General features: G+C 42.8%; 1 protein-coding gene across 3 annotated transcripts in view; it reads right to left on the bottom strand.

Moving 5' to 3' along the window:
• The window catches only part of LOC101950857 (T-cell surface antigen CD2-like), a 27,821-nt gene extending 5,754 nt beyond the window's left edge, over positions 1–22,067 (bottom strand). The window contains exons 1-4 of one of the 3 annotated variants that reach the window (XM_005289282.4): positions 21,869–22,067; positions 16,642–16,944; positions 7,871–8,131; positions 716–832 (exon numbers count right to left, since the gene is read on the bottom strand). In XM_005289282.4, coding sequence (XP_005289339.1) covers positions 716–832; positions 7,871–8,131; positions 16,642–16,944; positions 21,869–22,067 — 880 coding nt within the window. Of the gene's footprint in view, positions 1–715; positions 837–7,870; positions 8,132–16,641; positions 16,945–21,868 lie in introns of all 3 variants that reach the window. The other 2 variants (XM_065576305.1, XM_005289283.5) reach the window with 2 other exon arrangements.

Genomic DNA, 22,067 nt, shown 5'->3' with positions numbered 1-22,067 from the left:
TCATGTGATTTACCTGTAATGATGATTTCATTGTTAATTATTTATAGCTAATACCTCTGTTGTATTCTTGAATTTGATTTCTCTCATTACATACCTTTTCTTCTTTTTCTGTGACCAACAAAACTAAAACTCAATCTAAATTTTCAAAAATTACTAGTGATTTTTGCATACCTCTATGTCCAGGTGCCCAAGTTGAGACACTTTAATGGGGCCTGATTCTTAAAGGATAAATAAATAATAACAAAACCTCTCTTATGCTCTGTACTTTCTGAAAATCTGGTCTCTTTAAAGTCTCGGGCTGCATATCCAAAAAAAATGAAGGCACCCCAAATCACTCTCTAGGCATGCCTACATTTCAAATGCAATTAGTGATGTTGGTTGTCTTTACATATATATAAGTTAATGAGAAAGTATGTTGGTGAGATTCTCAAGCTTACATGTAGATCAAGGATGTTCAAATAATCATGGATGCTTCTCTGAGACAAGCTTTTGGACGGTCTGTTCTCCCCTCACTGGTAAATAATAGTCCTTGAAAATAGCACTGTCTTGTTAAAAACAACCATCAGTAACCAAGATTAAAACTGGCAATTTAAGTGTAGAATTGCAGTGTGACAAAACTCAGTTCTTTTCTCCCTCACTATTTCTGAGCAGTTTGTGGAAAGAACTAGGAGATTTTAAGTGGTCAGACAGCAACATGAAAATTTCAAGGGCTTACCCTGTGCATATCTTTCTGCTCTCTTCTTCCTGATACAGTAAATCAGCAGAGCCAAAAAGATGATAAAGATAACTGAACCTCCTGCAATGCTCCCGATGAGAACAATGTCCTGTGGCCCTAGCTCAGAAAGAAGAAGGAGATGTCACAGGGAGAGAAGAAAACTCCAATGCAAAGTCTGGAATTTTGTCCCAGTGATCTGGAGGATGCACACATGTGAAGCTTTTCACATGGATAATGATGATGATATGAAAACCTTGTAGTTATATAGCATTATATATAATGTCCCAGCATCTCAAAGCATTTTCACAAACAAATTAAGACTCATAACACCCCTCTGAGATAATGTTAAGTATTGTTATCCCCATTTTACAGAGGGATAATTGAGGCACAACAAGGTTAAACCACTAGCTTATGATCACAGAAAGAATTCTGCGTCCTGCCAAGTTTTCATGGAACACAGAGTTCTGAAATGTGTGTGGGATGTGCTTTGTTTGATGAGAGTTCTAGGGAAAGTTTGAGGCAGAATTCACAGGAGTACCAAAGAGTTTTACTTAAGCAACAGTAGGTGTCATCTTGCTGCTAGTGATGGTCAAACCTCAAAAGTCTTGTTCTAGATTGGCACACAAAGATCTGAATGGCCTTCTGGCCCTTTTAGGGACTTTCAAAATGCTTTGAATGGGAAAAAGTAGGGCTCAGAGTCTGACAAAAAACAGACTTTTTCAGGAGTGCTTCCTACTGGGCCGGAAATACTGTGAGAACAGCTGGTCTCATGGTATTTCAGAGCTTGCTCTTCTAGCCTTGGTTGGAACTCGAAACAAGAGCTACACAATAATTAACAATAGTGAAGAAACAGAAAAACTAACCAGACTTTATGTAACCTCAAAACAAATGTTTGGTTTGATCTGAGGGTGAAGGTTGATTGGGTTGTTCCTTATTTTATCCAAATAGGCTTGCTTATATCTCTACTTCCCCCATCCAGCACCACACCTCTTTGGGAGTGCACCTGTGCTTCAGGAATGTCTGTCTATTTGATTGCATACATTCAAGAGCAGGCTCTTTCAGAAGGGATGCTGAGGGGGGCTAAATTCAACACAAGTGTAAAGTTGCTCATTGGGGGTAAGTTGGTCAAAAAGTACAGTAATGTGCACTGGGTGTGCAAATGAATGCCATTTACATACTGAGGATCAAAACCTGACTCAGTCCTTCCTTGGGCAGAACTCCCATTGAAGTCGATTACAGTTGTATCTACATAAGGACTTCAGAACTTGTGCCCAGTGGACAAACGAAAAGTGGGTATCAGGAAAGGCAACCAAAAGGAGTGTGTAAGACACAGTCCTCTTCTACCCCTTCAATATGTCACTTAGACTTGCTTTGCACACTCACTGAATACGAAACTAGTGCACATTACAAACCTTTATACCTTAAAGCTTGTGTGGGTTTGAGATTTTTGCACCTATACTGATGCACAAATCCCTAATGTAGAGTAGATCCTTGTCATAACTATAAAGGGAAGGGTAACAGCCCTCCTGTGTACAGTACTATAAAATCCCTCCTGGCCAGAGACTCCAAAATCCTTTTACCTGTAAAGGGTTAAGGAGCTCAGGTAACCTGGCTGACACCTGACCCAAGGGACCAATAAGGGGACAAGATACTTTCAAATCTTGGTGGAGGAAGGCTTTTGTTTGTGCTCTTTGTTTTGAGGGTTGTTCGCTCTTGGGACTGAGAGGGACCAGACATCAATCCAGGCTCTCCAAATCTTTCTGAACAAGTCTCTCATATTTCCAACTTGTAAGTAAACAACCAGGCAAGGTGTGTTAGTTTTTATCTTTGTTTTCTCAACTTGTAAATGTACCTTTTTGCTAGAGTGTTTATCTCTGTTTGCTGTAACTTTGAACCTAAGGCTAGAGGGGATTCCTCTGGACTCTTTAAGTTTGATTACCCTGTAAAGTTAGTTTCCATCTTGATTTTACAGAGATGATTTTTACCTTTTTCTTTAATTAAAAGCCTTCTTTTTAAGAACCTGATTGATTTTTCCTTGTTTTTAGATCCAAGGGGGTTGGATCTTGATCCACCAGGAGTTGGTGGAAGAAAGGAGGGGGATGGTTAATTTCTCCTTGTTTTAGGATCCAAGGGGTTTGGATCTGTATTCACCAGGGAATTGGTGAAGAGTCTCTCACAGCTACCCAGGGAAGGGAATTAGCACTTTGGGAGTGGTGGCAGCGGACCAGATCTAAGCTGGTAGTTACGCTTAGAAGTTTTCATGCAGGCCCCCACATTTGTACCCTAAAGTTCAGAGTGGGGAAGCAACCTTGACAATCCTACATAGAGCTGGTCTGATTTTTTTACTCCTCACTGAAAATTATGACTTTTCAAAAAATCATAAATGGAAATATTTTGGCTGACAACTGAAATAGTTGAGTTCAGAAATGGCACCTTGGAGCCCTATGGGCATGGTAGATCAAGTGCGTTATGCTTCAATTCTCTTCTGTAGGCTGGGCTCCCAGGTTAAACTATATCCTCAGAGATGCACCACAGTCTCCCTCCACCCCCAGGTTAGGGAAGGGGATCAGGCTGGAGAAGTCCCCGTTGAACAGCTCTACAGTTGGTCTATTGCTTGGGAAGAGGATTCCTCCTTACTGGTCCCCGCCTCTTTGTCCATATATTCAAGACAGATCCTTGGCACAGAATTTGCAGAAATGGAGGTTCAAGGTCCGCACACATTTTTACATGGTTACACACATTTATGTTTGCATACAATTCTCCCAAATGTGTGTGCATATGGGGCACTGGATCATATAACAAATGGATATTGGAAAGCCCCATTTAAACTTGCAAATTCAAAGTTTTGCTCACAAAATGGGGGTGATTGGGTATGCAAATGTGTGCACATGTGCGTGCAAAAAGGTATACATACTTTGAGTTTTGTGTCTTGAAATCGGACTTTAATTATCACAGGGCTTCTCCTTCCCTTCTAGTAAAAGAGGTGGCATGCTGCACGGCTTAATTTCTTAGTGTCTGTGAAGTGCTTTATGATATTCCAAAAAAAAGATACCCTATGTCATCATCATTAATATTATTTGCGTTGCAAAATGGCTCCTGTAAGTAGCCCAATTAAAACAAGAGATTCAAGTAATAATAATACTGAGCTCTTATATGTTACTTTTCATCCATAGATCTCAGTAGATCAGTATGATTATCCCCATTTTACTACAGGGGAAAACTGAGTCACGGGACGGTGAAGTGACTTGCCCAAGGTCCCCTAGCAGGCCAGTGGCAGAGCACCGAATAGATCACAAGTCTACAGAGTCTTAGGCCAATGCTCTGTCAACTAGGCCAGTGGTTTCTAAACTATTTTTCTGGTAACCCAGTTGAAGAAAAATGTTGATGTCCGTAACCCAACGGAGCTGGGGATGAGGGGTTTGGGGTGTAGGAGGGGCTCAGGGCTGTGGTGTGGCAGTGAGGGCTGCAGGGTGCGGCCAGGGGGTTGGGGTGCAGGAGCAGGTCAAGACTCTGGGATGGGGCCAGTGATGAAGGGTTTGGGGTGCAGGAAGGGGCTCCTGGTTTGGGAGGGCTCAGGGCTGGGGATTGGGGTGCAGAAGCAGGTCAGGACTCTGGCCTGGCGGTGCAGGCTCTGGAGTGGGACTGGGAATGAGAGGTTTGGGGTGCACAAAGAGAGTGCTGGTTTGGGGGAGGGGGGTTCACGGCTGGGGATTGGGGCATGGGTTTACCTTGGGCAGCTCCCGGTCAGCAGCACAGCGGGGGTGTTAAGGCAGGCTTCCTGCCTGTCCTGACACCACGCTGTGCCCCGGAAGCGGCCAGCATCATGTCCAGCTCCTAGGTGGAGCATGCAGGTGACTCTGCATGGCTCTGACCCGCAGGCACTGCCCCCCCAACTCCCACTGGCTGGGAATCCATCAATGGGAGTGCAGAGCCAGTGCTCGGGGTATCAATTTACACCCACTGAGGATTGGCCCTGAATGACTAAAGAATGAACTTCATGCAATAAGCTCCAACTATTTAATATACACAAATGAATGTGACAGTAAAACAGCAACTTTACACTGCCTTATGGTGACTCCATCTTTGGCCCACCCACCCCATGCTTGTGCGTCAATTTAACAGGATTATTCCTGGCTACCTTTGAGAAATGTTCCTTGAGTCTTATATCTGTACTTACACTCCTCTCGCTGTTTCAGGATGCCACCACACTGTCTGACGTGGTGGTACAGCTAGGAGTAAAAAATTGGATTTGCCCCAACTCATGGTGGATGGGCAATGACCTGTCCCTGGGGAAAGTTTGGAGGGTTGGAGACAGAACTTCCCTACTCCTGCATAAGGGGGTGGGGCAGGTCTTCGTGTATGTCTCTGGAGGATGGGGCTGAGGCAGTGCCCCCACCTTCAGATGCCTCCACCTCCAAATCACTGAGCAGAGGCAGGGGCTGGTCAGTGCAGAGGGATCCACTGCAGTGCAGGTGCATCTCCTGCCAGTTGACCCTGGCTCTGTGCCAAAGGGCATGCCATCTTGGGCAGCTGGAAGTACTTGGCCTCCCTCTGCAGGTGGCTGCACTCAGGAAAGTGCTGAGGCAGTATCAGCAGCAGGTCCTGCATATAGTCCAGGATGTAGCAGAAGAGGAAACCAGTGCAGTTGTGGAAGAAGCAGCCTTGGCTGTCCTGGGAGAACATGCACCACAGCAGTGTCTTCCACCGACACCACAATTCTATGCCACGTCTCTCACATGCCTCCCCACTTTCAGCCCCTGCTCCCCAGGAAGGTGGATGAGCCTGGACCTGCTGTGTTAGCACCCCTGCCTCGGTTCCTGCTGATAGCAACACTCTGCCCCGGTTCAGTAACTGCCCACCACTGTGCGCTGGGGCCATCCTAGAGTGAGCCCACTGTGACCAGGGAGAAGCCATTTCCTGCCCTTTCTCCCATAAGTGCCTGGGAGCAGCATCCTCTTTGCCTGCAGGTGGTGGGATGAGCCACTTCTTTCCCACTTTTGCTAGCCTCTACTCCGCCCTGGCAGAGCCTCTCACTTCTTCTGTCACTCCACATGCTGGCTAAGCTGCCACCTCTCAGGCTCAGCTCGGGCTGGGCCTGGTGCTAAATGGGTGGACCATAGCCCTGTCACTAGTCTGAAGGGAGCAGACAATCACCCTTTCACTGCAATGAGCTCCACCCTCTAGGAACCTTTCCTCACCCCCTTTGAAAGCTGACTGGTTTTATTTATTTGCAGGCTTTCAGTGGCACTTCATTCTGCAGCATCTGGCGTAAAGGGGGGCATGACCCTGACAAGTTTTGTGACCAGTGATCTAGATCAGTGCTTCTCAAACTCAGGCTGCCGCTTGCACGGGGAAAGGCCCTGGCCGGTTTGTTTACCAGCCACGTCCGCAGGTTCGGCCAATCGCAGTTCCCACTGGCTGCGGTTTACCGCTCCAGGCCAATGGGGGCTGCGGGAAGCAGCGTGGGTACTGGCCGCTCTTCCCTGACAAGTGGCGGACCAGCTTGGAGAAGCACTAATCTAGATTATAAACTAATTGGGGTATGGGCAATAGGCCAAACTCTCTGCGTGGATAACTTCACTGAAGCCCAAGGAATTAATTCCTTAGAGAAGTTGACTCCATATCTTCACCTGTATACCATAGAGCATGTAGTGCAGAGTCACTGATTAACACATATTAAACAGTGATGATTTAACCCTTGGAATCCCTAATTTAGAATAGATGATTCTTTTGTAATAGCTGGAAATGCCCAGTTCTGCAGCTATGACTTTGGCAAAACTACAGGGGTAAAGCTTGTAGCACTGTTCCCATTGTAATAAGTATGTAGGTTTCTATCACCTGATAGTAATATAAGTAAAATTAACAATTAAACTGCTTGGTGTCTGAAGCTGCCAAATGCCCAGATTAACACGTCAAAGGGAACACGTTAATTGCATAGATGGAGATTCCTAGACTATAAAGCCAGCAGGGACCATTGTGATCATCTAGTCTGACGTCCTGAATAACACAGGCCACAGGACTTTACCACAGGTGGGAAGCTATCAAAGCTGTTCAAATATTGTTAAAAACTAAATTTCATTACTTATTTTTCTATTGCCACTTTAGCTTATTTAATGTGAAAGGATTTTGGAGACCTGATTAATTTTTAATTTGTTGACTTCTTGCATTTTACCCAAGTTGGACAATTAAAGAAAAAAGACTGGTCAGTTTCAGGTGTTTCACCGATTGCACACTAGCCTAATGCTGCTGGACTTGCCTCTCCAACACTACAGGACACAGTTTCAGTTCAAACAAAAACAAAATTTCCACTGACGTTTTTCCCCTTAAAGTTTCATGAAAACATTTTTATGAAGAGCAAGTTTTGTAAAACCTCTCCTTTAAGAAAATCTACACCCAAGGCCCAACCTCCTTGATTGCTCATTTAAGCCGATTAACTCCTAAAACACAGCTAATTTCCCAAAAGCTCACTGCAAAGGAAGCCTATGCTTTATATGCACATGTTAAATAACAATCAGGATATCCATTTTTTTTTCTATCAAAAGAATCCATCTGCCAATGTGGCACCACTGACTGTGTAGATACAAGGGTGGAAAAGATGAAGACTTCCTTGCTTCTAATTCTCCTGGCACTTGGGGCTTGTCTACACTTGAAACACTACAGCGGCACAGCTGCAGCACTATAGCTATGCCACTGTAGCACCTGTAGTGTAGACACAGCCTTACACTGGTGTAAATCAAGAGAAATTTCATTGAAGTCAACGAAGTCACGTAGGTGTACAGTGTAAATCTGGATTAAGAGAGAGAATGAGGCCCATTCTTGGGAAATGTAGGGTGTTAACGGACATCTTGACCAATTTTCAACTTGGGTAATTTTATTCTATCCAACTAAAATGAACCCTGAAGTTGTAATGGTCTGTGTAGTGCAATGGATACTGTTGGTGCTGTAGAAATAATAAAAGAACAACAGCTGAAAAAAAGGGTTTTGTTTTTTGCTTCCTGCTGTGTAGCACTGCATAAAACCTACTGCATGTCAATTCCCTCGGTTATTTTATTGGGCTGACACTGGTTTTAGAATCAGCACCCAGGAGACAGCTGTACGTTTGTAAGTCTTTGTGGGCTGTGATTAGGAGACCTTGTCACAATATAGACTTTGTACCTGAACATTTGATTTCCTGATCATCAGTTCTCTTGCTAACGTCATTTTTAACTTCACATTGGAACTTTGCAGTAAGGATTCTGGCCTTGGGTGGATATTCAATCTTCCATGTGCCATTTGTATATATTGGCCCATTTACAGAGAGCATTGTGTTATTTTGAAGCAAATACAAAGCAGGTTTGTTCTTCTGTTTCACCTCACAGATCACCTTTATTAATTTTTGTGAACATATCCATTTGATTTCTGGTTTAGAGACAATTTCTGAAAGGGAACAGAAAAGGCAATCAGTCAGTGAAGATTTCTAATTTTAAAAAGTTAATTATTAGAACTGGCAAGATCCACAGAATGATACAAAGGAACCTGGCGGGATTTTAGAGGCATGGACAGAACATAACAACATGTGAAATAATCTAGGGCAAATTAGTCTGGAACACAGATATTGAGAGAGAGAGAGAAGCAATGCCTGAAAAAATAAAGGGGAGAGCGAACAGCAAATTAGACCCGAGGTGGGGATGTGATGTGGCAACAACAAAGAAAAGGCCAGCACAACACTGGCCTGCGTGCTTTTTTTTTGTTTGTTTGTTAAAACTTGTTTATTTAAAACCTTTATGACTCATTATCACTTTCCTCTCTGTTCCCTCCCTTCAGACCTGTAGAGTGTTCCTTCTTGAGATAACATTTAATTGTTTATTTACAGAGACAGAATTCCTGTCCAGGACCGGCTCTAGGCACCAGCAAACCAAACACATGCTTGGGATGGCACATTTTCAGGGGTGGCATTCCAGCCACCTTTTTTTTTTTTTTTTTTTTTTTTGCGCGCTTTGGGCAGCAAAAGCTTAGAGCCAGCCCTGGCGGCAGCAGCAGCGCCTCGTGTGCGGGGAACGCCCTGGGGTCGCTGCGGTTCACACCGCGGGGGTACAGCGCCCGCACCTTGTGGCTGGGCTGGGCAGGCTCCAAGCAGGGGACACTCAGGCTGGGGGCTGCCCCGCGGGGCACTCGGAGCCGCCTGCAGGTGCCGCAGGGCAGCCCCAGCGCCACAGCTGGGGCTGGGCAAAGCAGCCTGAGCCGCCCAGGGACTGCGGCAGGGTGGCCAGAAGCAGCAGCAGGGCCATAGAGGGCGGGGCGCTGCCGTGCGGGGCCTGTGTCCTGCTCTCCGGGGCTCTGTCCCTCTGGGGCTGCCCTACCCTGGCTCCTCAGCCCTCTGCCGTGCAGTCCCCCAGCTCAGCCCTGCCAGGTCCCAGCCGGTCCTGGAGGCGGGAGCCCCAGCTGGAGGGACCATGGGCTGAGGCATGGCCCGGGAGCCCCGCTGCTTACCCCAACCCTGCCAGCACTGGACCAGCTGGAGGTGAGGGGGAGCGAAGAGAAGAGAGCCCAGGGCTGAGGTGGCAGGGCACGGGGGTGGGGGAGGGGAGCAAACATTTTTTTGCTTGGGGCAGCAAAAAGCCTAGAGCCGGCCCTGGCCCAGTCCCTTTGTCCTATTCAGTTTTGAAACACAAGGGGCCAGATCACTCTAGCTCAGGCTATGTCCACACTGCGCACCTTACAACGGCGTGGCTGTGCCGCTGCAGTCATGCTGTTGTAAGGAGAGCTGTGTAGCTGCTCTTCAGCACCGGGAGAGAGAGCTCTCTTGGCGACAAAATAAAACCACCCCCAATTGCCGGGAGAGCAGCTGATGTGGTGCTGTCTACACTGGCACTTTTTGTTGTTAAAATGTTTGCCATTTGGGGGCTGGGGAGGTCATACCCCTGAGCCACAAAAGTTTTAGTGCCAGCAAAAGTGCCAGTAGTGCGTCTCAGGATGTCTCCTGGGGCTCTCTGTAGCACGTGATATTAAAACACTGAGTGGTTTAATTATTAACCAATCAAGATGTTTTTACTGTGTTATTAACCAATTAAGTTACCAACGTGCACTACCTTATTTGCTGTGAGAATAATAGATAGATATACATACACACATAATATTTCCTATCTATCATACTGTTTGGATGTTTCATTTACTATAGTAATATTCATAATGAATTCACACTACTGTGGCTCTTTTGGGTAATGTTTATCATTAATTTGGCTCCTGAACCACTGAGGTCTGAATATCACTGTTCTAGTTTGTGGAGAACCCACACAGGCATAGCTGAAGGGAGGAGCAAACTACCAGCTTCCACCTGCAAAATTTTTGCTGCATCATCCCATCTGGTAGACAAGTTACATGATCCTGCAGACCTGGTAGACTGCAAACCCTCCCAACAACTCTGCTCTCAGGGGTCCATGGATACAGGAACGCTATTCCATCCATACAGAGCCTGGAGTCAACTTGCAGGCTCCACTGACCACCTCCCTCTCTGTTTCAGGAGTAGAGTTGGCACTAGCTGGGGTGGCTGCTCATTAGGCACCAGGGAGAGGACCCAGATCTGTATCTATACTACCTTGCTCAAAGATTTAACAGCTTCCACCTCGATCTGTGTGCGGAAAACTGAGCTCAAAGCAGGGAGAAGAGCCAAGGAGAGCAAAACATCAACTGCTGCTCTATCTCCACCCACAAATACCTCAGATACTACGCAGGCTCTCAGACACTAAGGTGGTTGCTTGGGACATAGGGAGACTGCACTATTTCCTCTCTTCCATACAGGAGGCCATCAGTCCAATTAAGCAAACACACATTGCAGTTACTATGGGAGAGAAGCTATGCTATGCAGGGAGGAGTTGGCATAGAAGGCATGGGAAGGGGAGAATTACATGAAGGCTTTACATCAGAGCAGAGACAATAGTCTCCTTCTATGCATGACTGCATCTGCAACTCTGCATTCAGTTTTGGGCACTAGAAAGACTGGAAAAGCTATGGCAGTTTAAAAAAAAAAAATTACATCCCTGCCTGCCATAGCTATGATGGTATAAGTGTATAGCCCAGGTCTTAGTCACGTTGCTTAATGCACAGCTGGAACGTGTTCAGATATGACAGTGATGACGGTGTTGGGATCCACTAGGCATAGCTATCTCCCCTTGTAAGTATTCTCACACTTGTTATCTAACTGTCTGTCTGTACTGGGCTAGCTTGATTATCACTTCAAAAGTTTTTTTTCTCTTAATTAATTGGCCTCTCAGAGGTGGTAAGACAACTCCCACCTGTTTATGCTCTCTGTATGTGTGTATATATATCTCCTCAATATATGTTCCATTCTATATGCATCCGAAGAAGTGGGCTGTAGTCCACGAAAGCTTATGCTCTAATAAATTTGTTAGTCTCTAAGGTGCCACAAGTCCTCCTGTTCTTCTTTTTGCAGGTAACTCGGGAGAGTGGAAAGCCAAAGTGTCGATGAAACTCTTTTGCTCTGGGCCTATCTGAAACCCCCAGACTCCATCTTGTGAACTTTCATCTACTTCTGTGCTAACTGCTTACATGTTAAAGCAGAAATGTATTGGTCAGCGTTTCTGGTAGATGGCTGCAGTTTCACTCACACTAGCAGAAATAATAGAGATAAGGAGGAGGGAACAGAGAGAGATAGTTAGTTTGCAGCTGCTTTCCCATATATCCCCAAGGTATTTAGTGCAAAGGGTCAAGGGATGTACCTTGTTCTCCCTTCAAAATGACAAATGTATCCGCAACAGATGTCTCTTGTATCCCCCCTCCCCAAAATAATATATGTATCCTGTGTAATCTATTATCTATCGGTCAGCATAATGACGCAAAAGAATGAATGCTAAGTTGTTTGTCTCTCTGTATAAAAGAAGCTCAGTTGTGCTTGTAAGGTGTGTCTCTTCTGGCATAAGTTGAGGAGCACCCTCTCAGCTGACTGACAAATAAAGGACCTGGTACCCGTCTTCTTGTCTCTCCGTGCCTCCTTGGTAAGCTCCGGGGGGAAACGGGCCTTATTTGGCTAACAACGGCAGTATAAAAACAGATTAGACTAGAAATCATCTTAGCACTACAGAGGCAATGAAGCTATGAATAAGCTGGTTTCTGTTTCCGATTATGCACAGTGAATTGCTAATGGAGCTCCCTTTGTGGAATCTTTATTACTGGCAATGGTACATGAGCCACAACTAGCCCACCGTGTCTCTGAGTCCAGGTTGAAGTTGCAGGCACATCAGTTGGAGAGCAAGAAGCAGCAACTTTTTACTTTTACACTGAGCAAATTCAGTCATTGCAAAAAGCCTGGAAGCCCTCAATGCTAGTTTACAGTCAGTCATTTTTCAGAGTACTGCACTTCAACTAGAACACTAACTACCGAGCAAACACTGCAATCCATCTAGTGAATACAGATTATGTATATGTGCAAAGTATGGTCCTGGTCCTGCTAACACTTAAGCAATTGTTGTGGGCTGGAAACACTATTCATAGATTTTAGGGCCAGAAGGGACCACAGTGATCATCTAGTCTGACCTCCTGTAGAACACAGGACACAGAATTTCACCGAGTAATTTCTGCATCAAACCCATAAGTTCTGTTTGAGCGAGCATGAATTTCAGAAAGATATCCTGTCTCGAAGCATTCTAGACACTATGGACAGATGGCTAGGGTCAGATTCCTAGAGTCACACAATGATGCCAGAAGCTCAGCTTTAACTTTTAAAAATATTAACCTTAATATTTAAAATCAAATTTACATAAGTTTAAGAAAGAAGGTACTGTACATTTGGGGTCAGGCTTCGGTTATGGGGGATTGTAAGTATTGGTTACAAGGTTCATGAGGTACATAGATATCACATACCCAGCATAGACCCAGATTGGGGTGTGGCAGTTGTTAAGGCATCAGTGGATAAGTGGACTCGGGTAAGCCACCCATGGAATGTATTAAGAGTCCAAGTCAGTATCGGTCTAGAGAATAAGTACATGGGTTCATCAGGGAAGGAAGTGGTCGGCGGTCTCGGTTACTCAACCTGGTACTGGCGGTGTCCTGTGATCTGTTATGTGTAGATGTCTCTGGAGCACCTGATGGTGTCAGACATTGTGAGCTGTCTCACGAGCCGGGCGTAGCATCAACCGACTCCACACGCTCTCAGTCCCAGCTCGTCTATCTGATCCTAATGGCCATCATAGCATCTCACATCACTAAGCAGGGTAGATAAAAATCAATGATTTAAAAAAAAAAAAAAAGTTTAAAAAAAATCCATTTTTTTAATTTAAATTGGATTTTTTTGATAAAATGCTTTGTGAGGGAAAAAAAAAAAAATCTATCTAGAGATTGTTTCAATTAAGGTATCTTTGGGCTATAATGCATCTCATCATGGAATAGGGATTATAAATTCTATAGTATGAGACAATATATTCATGTAATGTTTAAGAAGAGTTCTGTAAAGGAGTTCCAATTGTTTGTGGATTAGGGACCCAATCTTATGGGGTTCCAGGGGCTTCTGTATATATTATTTAGGTTAATCTTTCTATCTACCCTCTGGGAGTCCATATCTTCTAGACTGAGCACTATCAGAGATGCTTAGTTTTGCAAGTCTCAAACTGTAGGTGTGTGTCTCCAGAGATAACATGCTTGTTAACAGCAAAAATGTTTTAAATATATAGAGGTGAGAAATAACAGACCTCAACCTATTGTCCATCTGCAAATTTGTGTACACAGAGTCAATCCCTTACCTCTCTCTAAAAGTGCAAAGTTTCAAAAAGTTCAATGAATAGAAGATTGTTGAGTGGAATAGATCTGGACAAGGAGAAGAAGTCTGGAGATCAATGTGAGAAGTGAGGAACAGGCAGCAGAAACAAAAGTGAAACTGTTTGAGTAGCATATTCCAGAAGTCTTGAGGTCTTTCTGAGTGTAGCCTTCACTGATTTGAGATCTACCATACCATTCTCTCATAGAAGGCTGTAAAAGAGACCCAGTTTGGGAATAAGATGCTGATTATGTTTTAAAGAAAGTCACACCAGTGAACTTGTGGAAGTCACTTAAGCACTTGGATTCAGAGACTGTTAAAGTGATAATCTCACTTTTAACAGCAGTAGCTTCTTCTGCCAGTGTAGAAAGAATATTTTCATTCCAAATTGAGAAATTATTTGGGACCTGAAAAAGCTGGAAAGCTTGTTTTTCTTTTCCAGATTATGAACAAACAGGAAAATGAAGGTGAAGACAACTGAGTTAGCTGGAAAAGCCAATATTTGAAGTTTCTCATGTTGACTTGGCTGACAGTCAATTTTTTTTTTTTAATATTTCATATAACTATTTTAGTTAACACTGTTAACAAAAAACAAACTTGATTTTAAAAAACTTGAATGTTTAAATTAAAAAAATTCATATAACTTGTTTTGTTAAAATATTATGTTTGCTGTTGAAAGAAAAAAAACCCAGAATACACAACGCTATTTTAGTTAAATAAAACAAAATGTAAATGTGTCTGGTGATGTCATCCTGTATTAGGAGGAGAACAAGAAAATCCTCCAAATATTAATGATTAACTTGTTGAATTGGAGATATTTATGAAGTCATTCGGAGGTGAACTATCTGCTTCAGTTACCTTTAGTAAATGAAATAACCAAACAATCATTCATTTTCTGATATAGCTGTAAAACTAATCTGAAAAGTTTTCAAAATAACACACTTAAAAAATGTACAGTGTGTACCTTCTAAAAATGAAACCTACATCTATCTTTGAGTTGTGAATAATCTGTATTAAGGTTATAACCAACAAGAATGCACTTGTGTAGAAATCCATGATTAAATTGAGTCTTCTTGTCTAGTGATTTAAATCAAATCCACCCTGTCACCAATGGATCTTGTCCTCCCAACACTTCTAAGAGCTACATCCCCATGTCACAGTTGGGAATCTGAGGCACAGGATAGATTAAGTCACTTAACCAAGGTCACACAGGAAGCCAGTGGCTGAGCTAGAAATTCTATGCCAATCTTATTAATTCCAGTCCAATGCCTTAACCAGTAAACTTTGAAAAATGTGACCCAAGTATAACGAATATACTGATGCCTACTCGAGTCAGCAGGCAGCCTGCCACAATAGCTCAGAGAGTGTTGATTTGCGTGGTCACCACTTCAGAGCTTTGCTTCGGCAGTGGCAGCAGGAGTCCACATACACAATATAATTCATGCTTTAACTGTTCTTCCTGCTTTGCTGTGCCTCTTATCATGGCCCCCAAAGTCCCATTAAACTTCACCACTAGGCCATTTGTCTGATGGTGGTAAGGGGTGGTAACCAAGTGGTTCACCCCATGAGCTTCCCAAAGACGTTTCATGGTCCCTGCCAGGAAGTTAGTTCCTGAATTTGTAAGGATGTCAGAGGGCCAGTCTTGTAAATGGTAATAACAGTCCATTTGCAGGAAAAGGGAGGCTAGTTGAAACAAGATGGAGCTGTTGCAATACTTTTCCTTCTAAAGTTTTCTTGGCTGAAGGGAAAGGAACCAGTCAAAGATGTCTGAATTGATACTGGTCACCTCCATCTAAATAGCAATTATCCCAATAAAGAAAAACTTAACACATTAAAGATTTCTGCATTTTTTCCCTTCAGCTTATACATCAAGTTAGTAGAAAAATCAGGAATGAATGTCATAGTAATTTTTTTAAATTCTGCTCACGTTTCTTTTCTTTAGAATTTTTTTTATAAATGTCAAAATTGGAATATTAAATGTCATCAATCAGCTGTAATAATTGGTCAATAAACAAGAAAAAAATTTCAAACATTTCCCCCCCCCCTTTTAAAAACTTCAAAATTTTGGGGGTCAATTTCTAAATACAAAAAAATTCAAACCAGTCCTGCTTATAAGGGATGGAACAAGTGAACAGTAAACCGGAGACCCAGTTAATTACAAGTAAATAGGGGGCCAGTTGCCGAATCATTTACTAATTGTCAGGCTTCAGATACAGCAGTTCAACATTAATGAAGGATGTAAACATGCAAACAAGCTGGTAGGCTCAAAAGCAAGGCATGAGAATAAAGTACTGTAGAAGAAAAATCTTCATGTTACAGAAATTTGTGCAAGATCTCAGACTTTTTCAGCAGCCTCTTGTTTTGGGAGACTGCTTAAGTATTCCAAATGTACAGAGCACAGTTCTACTCCACATCCCACTGGTTAAACAACCTAGAGGTATCAGTCCCTTGAATGGAAGCTTAAAAAAAGGTTTCACTGTCTGTTGTGAAATCAGGACTTGAACTGGGCAGCAGCACATGTACTAGCACTCTCCTGAGCTGTCTTTTTGGGTTCCAAAATGTGTGTCTTATGGAGAAGAACACAAGCTTAAGGAGCCTAGCGGAGTCCAGGGGTATATTTGAACCCCAGTTAGGGAGCTGAGCCCAGCAGAGCATGCAAACAGTTCAAACATCTCCACAATCCATTGTGAGTAGCATCTCATTTTGAGGTCTCAAAGGGGTTATTTTGTGGGAGGAGCATGGAAGAGTCCTACCACCATTTTTTTTCCAAGTTAGACCCTTGCCTCCCATCCCTCCCAAATGTATATATAAACACTAGGGTTTCTGGATATTTTGTGTAGCAAAACAAAGGCTCAGTGTGACCTGAGCTAACTTCTTCCATTGTTCATAGATACCATTCTGTTTGCCTGGCAGAGTTTGTGGCGGATGTCAGAGAGAGAAGAAATCAAGACAGCAGAGGGACTGAACAAAGGGAAAGAAGGGAACAGGGAGACTCACCTGGCAAGAGAGGAACAGAGAAAGGGAATAGATGCAAAAGAATTAACTCTTCAGTGAAAAGGAGCCCATGCGGCAAAGTTAGAGACCACAAGGAAACAGGATGAAGACCCGTTCAGAAGAAGAAGAGAATGGGAACAAGGGGGTTCACCCAGCTATGGTGGGAGGGACATGGAATGTGACTCACCCTGAATGCTCAGAAGTAAGTTCTTCTCCACTTGCAGACTTCCCATGCCATTGTACACGATTACTTTGTAATTTCCACTGTCCTCTTCCACCAGACAATCTATTTTCAGGGTTCCATTGGTGAACATCTCATACTTTTTCCTATCCTTGTAATATTTCACATTAGAACCTTTGCCTTTCGTGAGGTGTATTGAATTTTTGAGCCATGTTATTTCCTGTTGCTTTTCCACTTTGAAGTCAGGAATGTTCAAGAAAACAGAACTGTTCTGAATACCATACACTTTAGGGTCTTCGTCTGCAGAACCTTCAAACAGGGGAAAAACAATACAGCCAGATCAGTCTCTGTCCAAAGCATCTATGGATGACAGTTAACAGTAGACACTGCAGCATTAAATAAACTTGGTCAAAGTTAAACTCCCACTTTTCCCAAACCATTCCTCATTAATAAGGGGGGCATTTATATAGCTGCTTTCATCTCAGGCCCTCAAAGCAACTCCCAAACATTAGTTAGTTAAGTCTCCCAACACCCCATTTTAATTCTGAACACAGAGACGTTATGGGCCAAATTTTCAGGGTGTCTTGGTTTCGGAGGTGGTCCTTTTAAGATCCCTTGGGCCTGGTTTTCAAAGGCGCTGAGCAACTGCAGCTCCAAGTCAATAAGGACTGTGAGCGCACATTTCCTCTGCAAATCAGGCTGTGTTGTATGTGCCTCAAGATGGGCACCCACAACTGAGGCAGCCAAAATTACCCAAAACACTTCTGACGATTCAAACCTGTGGCCAAAATTTTTAAGTGACCAGTGATTTTGAGTGCCTCAATTTAAACTTGAGACAGGTTAAAGTGCAGCTGCTCTGCGATTTCTGAAAAATCAGCCTCCTTTAATGCGTCTCAAGTTGAACATTGAAAATCCTTAGTCCCTCTTCAGAAATCTTGGTCTAAGTAACTTCCCTGAGGTCACAGTGAGGCCTGATCTACACTGGGGGGGAGGGGGAAAAAAAAAAAAAAAAAAAAAAAAAATCGATCTAAGATACGCAACTTCAGCTACAAGAATAGCGTAGCTGAAGTCAATGTATCTTAGATCAACTTAGAATCACTTTCCCACGCCACGAGGATGTGAAGTTCAATGGCCACCACTCCCCCGTTGATTCTGCTTCCGCCTCTCGCCATGGTGGAATTCTGGAGTTGATGTCAGAGCGATCGGGGATTGATTTATTGCAGCTACACTAGACACGATAAATCGATCCCTGATAGACGTACCCTAAGTGAGTGAGTGACAGAGGTGGGAGTCAGACCCAGAGGTCCTGTCTCCCACATTGCTGTGACCTCAGGATACACGCCCTCCCTCCAAGAGCTCTATTTCAGGGGTACTATCACCTGATAAACACAGGCCCAAAGGCAGGTTTTTCCCTCTTTTCAGGTCATCTTTGACTTCAGTTCCCTTTGTGCAAAACGGATAATACCCAGTTCACAAGGGTGCTACTGCAAGTGGTTGTTCAGCACTTGAAGATGTTAGGTGTCATATAAGGGCTAAATATTGGTATTATTAAGAAAGGTAAAGGCTGTTTAGCCTTACTCATGTTGTTCTTATAAAGAAACATTCATCTTCCTATGGTATGTTCTGTCACAAGATCTCATGCCCATTTATCTCAAACTGAATCTAAATCTAAAAGTCACAGCCTCTGCATACTGAATAGTAATAGCAGATTGGGTTTTTAGAGCACAGATTTTGCCTGAAGGTGACTTCAAATGAGAAACTGACTCTACACAAAAGTTTGTGTGGATTCATAGTCCGTACTGCATAAGCAAGTTGATAAATAATATTGAAACTATCAGACAGGTTAAATACATGCTTGTAAGTGTTGCCGGCACAGAGGGCCCGAGGGGGGTAACAGCGGGGTTCGTTGCCCGGTGTGCTTCGTGCCAATGAACACACCAGGGTGGAGAAGCAGACAAAGTTTATTCAAGAGCTCTGAATAGGCACTAGGAGACCAGCATGTCTCAAATCAAGCACCCTGATACAAGCAGTTTTTCCCTTTTTATCCTTTCCTTCCTGCCCCCCTTCCTTCCCTACCTCCTCCCGGTAGCAGTTACATTAAACAACCTTGGCTGTGTAGCTTGTTTGCAATGTTCCCTTCTGCATGTTATTTTGTCCTTCAGCTAGAAGCAGGTAGGTTCCCCTTATCACTACCGCTTTCCAGCTGCTGGTTTGTGAGGTTAGTAAAGTTTAACATGGAGGGGCTTTGGTTCACTTTGGCCTAGAGCAGGGGGAGGGGGGGGGCTTCATCGACTCTCGTGGTTTTCCACCCCCCGAGTTACCTAGGGTGATGCCTAGTGATACCAACATAAGTTTCAAATAAAATAAATTAATTAACAGCAAAACTTTGAATAATCCCTGGTTCTGAATGAATCTTCCATTTACTAAATTAATTCCCCTCCAATCTACAGGATAAAGCTGTACTGGTAGCATGGTGAGCTACGCTGAATTTTTTATTTTATTTTATTTTTATAAAAACACAGTGCAAGTTCTTTTCCCCATAGAGAGAAACTAGGTTTATGAATCTTTTATTATAATATATCATCATTTATAATAAAAGTTATGTCTAGGATATGATAAAATACATCAGAGAGGAAAACTGAAAATTAATTGCTGCTTTGTGGAATAGTAATATTGAAGTCAAATAAAAAAAATAGAAATTCATGCTTATGCAGCAAAATAATTTTTAGAGAAATCTGAGAGGGACAGCCCATTAGAGCCTAAGACAGGATGAAGAGTTTCATGTAGGGTGACCAGAGGTCTCGATTTTATAGGGACCGTCCTGATATTTGGGGCTTTGTCTTATATAGGCCCCTATTCCCCCTCAGCGCCGTCCTGATTTTTCACACTTTCTGGTGACCCTAGTTTCACGCAATGCATCCGCCAGCCCAAAGGGAAGCTATTATTGAGCTATCGAGTTTCTTAAAAAGCATTCAGCATTTCTAATGGAACATTCTGAAATCACTCACTCTTGGAAGTAACTATTTTAATAATATTCATTGTCCCAATAAGTGTTAACAGGAGCACCAACACCCTTTGTAAAACCTGCAGCATCTTTGACAAAGAAAAAGAATGTAATTCAGATACTTGTTACTTTTCAGAATTACTCCCAGATATTTAGTGTTATTATTACTCATTATTAGTTATATTTTGCATATGTAGATGAGGGAAAGTTGATCAAAATCCTGAGGAAGGAAAGCTTAATAGTATTCCAATTGACAGACAATACTGATAGGTCTTTAAAAGTTTGCTTGGTCTCCCAAATCAGTGGAGCAGCAGTCTGAGCATACCAAACAAACCAAACATTTGTTTATAGACAATGAAACAATATTTTTGATAGTGCCAGTTGAAATACTCTGCAAAGGATAGTGATCAGAATTTAGCTGCAGTCACAAAGAGGACGGGATGGGATGATTCATGTGCAGTGAACTAAAAGGAGCTGCACTTATAGTACTTTACCCATCTGAGAAAAGAAGCATTTTAAACAAATAGAACCATTCAAGGAAATCAAGAGTCTGTTTTAAGTCCATAGCAAGAATATATTCCTTATTTATCTAGTCCTTGTACAGTACATAGAAAACATTAAATAGCCATCATAAATGATCTACTGTTGGATTTATTCCGGTCATTCATGAATAGTTCTTGGGTACTGAATTCACTACTACTTGTTCTAATCTATAAACCACAATCGCAACTAAATGTTTAGATCAAAGTTTTAAAAAATAATTGCTATAACTATAAATACTAATATGTATGCACCTAATGTAACTTACAACCTAGATGGACCCCACCCTACCAGATGATAGTTTGTGTTTATCACCCTTTCTTTTAATATTCCTGTGCAAAAAAAATACTTGCACTGTCAACAGTTCTGTTTTCCTTTACTAAAATGTTTGTTACTAGAAAAGAGAAATGGGTCTACATGATGCACAGTGAAGTCGCTCTTGAATAGGGTTACGAAAAAAATGCAACAGCTTCATTGAGGGCAGTAGGAAAACTCCATGCTGGCATTTACCTATATTAATACAATGTCAGATAAAGGATTGTTAACGTGAAGCTAAAATCATTTACAAAATATTATTATAAATATTATAATAGCAAGCTCAGGTCATGGGTTCCCCTGTACTGAAAGCTAAATAAAATAATAATAGCCAAGAGATCTTACAGCACTTTGCAAAAGAAGGTAGATATCATTATCTCCATTTTACCAATGGGAAAAGTGAGGCAATGTGCTTAACAAAGAGTTGAGCACTCTGCCCCCAACCGCAAAGCATTTGAGTACATGATTCAATCTAAGCATGTGAATAGTTCTTTTGAAGTCGGTGGGACTACTCCCATGCTTAAAGTGAAGCATGTATTTAAGCAATCTGCCTGGACTGAGGACAGAGTGCTGACAACTTTGCAGGATCAAGCCCTAAGAGTTTTAGGGTGAAATCCTGGCTCTATTTAAGTCAGTGGCCAAGGATCAGGGCCAGGAATTTACCCTAAAGAGCCCATTGCTATTTTCCCAAATATCTGCTCTTCTCTGCTTCATAGGGCTAGCTACAGGTGCTAGGGCTGTATAACACTCTTTAAAGGATTTATTTATTTGCACTGTACTTGCTGTGGCAATAGCAATAATTCTCCTAGAGACAAGTGGCCAAATTCATCTCTGATTTTAGTAGAGTTAAACCAGGGAAGAATATAGCCCATGATATTTAAGTAAGATCCAAGAATTTTATCAGGTCCTCCATCCTGCCCCAAGCTTTCCTATTTAGCTTTAAGTAGAAGATTTGTGGCAGAGACAAATTACATTTGTCACATGTAATTGTGCTTACACATTTCTATATTAAAAGCACTATAAAAGGAATAATTTAAAACAGTGGTAATAACTTGCTCCTCAACTACAACTGAGTCAGAGGGCAGGCTTAAAATGTGCAGTGTGGACACCACCCCAAATTATCATAACTAGGTGAAACCCTGGGATAGTGCAGTTATAGGTCCCATCTTGAAAATTATAGCCCTGTTGGAACTGGGTCACTAAATCAATTATCATTGTGGCATAGATGGGCCTAATCAACACCCTGTTAAGATATTCATCACCCTTATCTGGGTACAAGAATTGGGTGTTAACAATCTACCACCGTTTTAAATGCTTTCAGTACCATTTTAAGCAAAGCCAGCCTGAAAGAGCAAACAGCCGGTGCAAACTCACCTTTTACACAGGAGAATAAAACCACCAGGCACTTGGCTAGAAAGATCCCCCTAAAGTTCATTTTCAAAATCATAGCTGCAAACTGCCCCGCCGGGAAGAAAGCTCCTGGCCAGGGAGATGAAGTTCTACGATGATCAGCTGCCTTTCGCTGCAGCAGCTGTGGGCTGGGAAGGGGGCGGGTCGCGGTCAGCCCTTCCAT

This window comes from Chrysemys picta, chromosome 1 (assembly GCF_011386835.1).
Source record: "Chrysemys picta bellii isolate R12L10 chromosome 1, ASM1138683v2, whole genome shotgun sequence".
Classification (NCBI taxonomy): domain Eukaryota; kingdom Metazoa; phylum Chordata; order Testudines; family Emydidae; genus Chrysemys; species Chrysemys picta.
The sequence above is the reverse complement of the archived record's forward strand: the minus strand, read 5'-3'. Positions and strand labels throughout refer to the sequence as shown.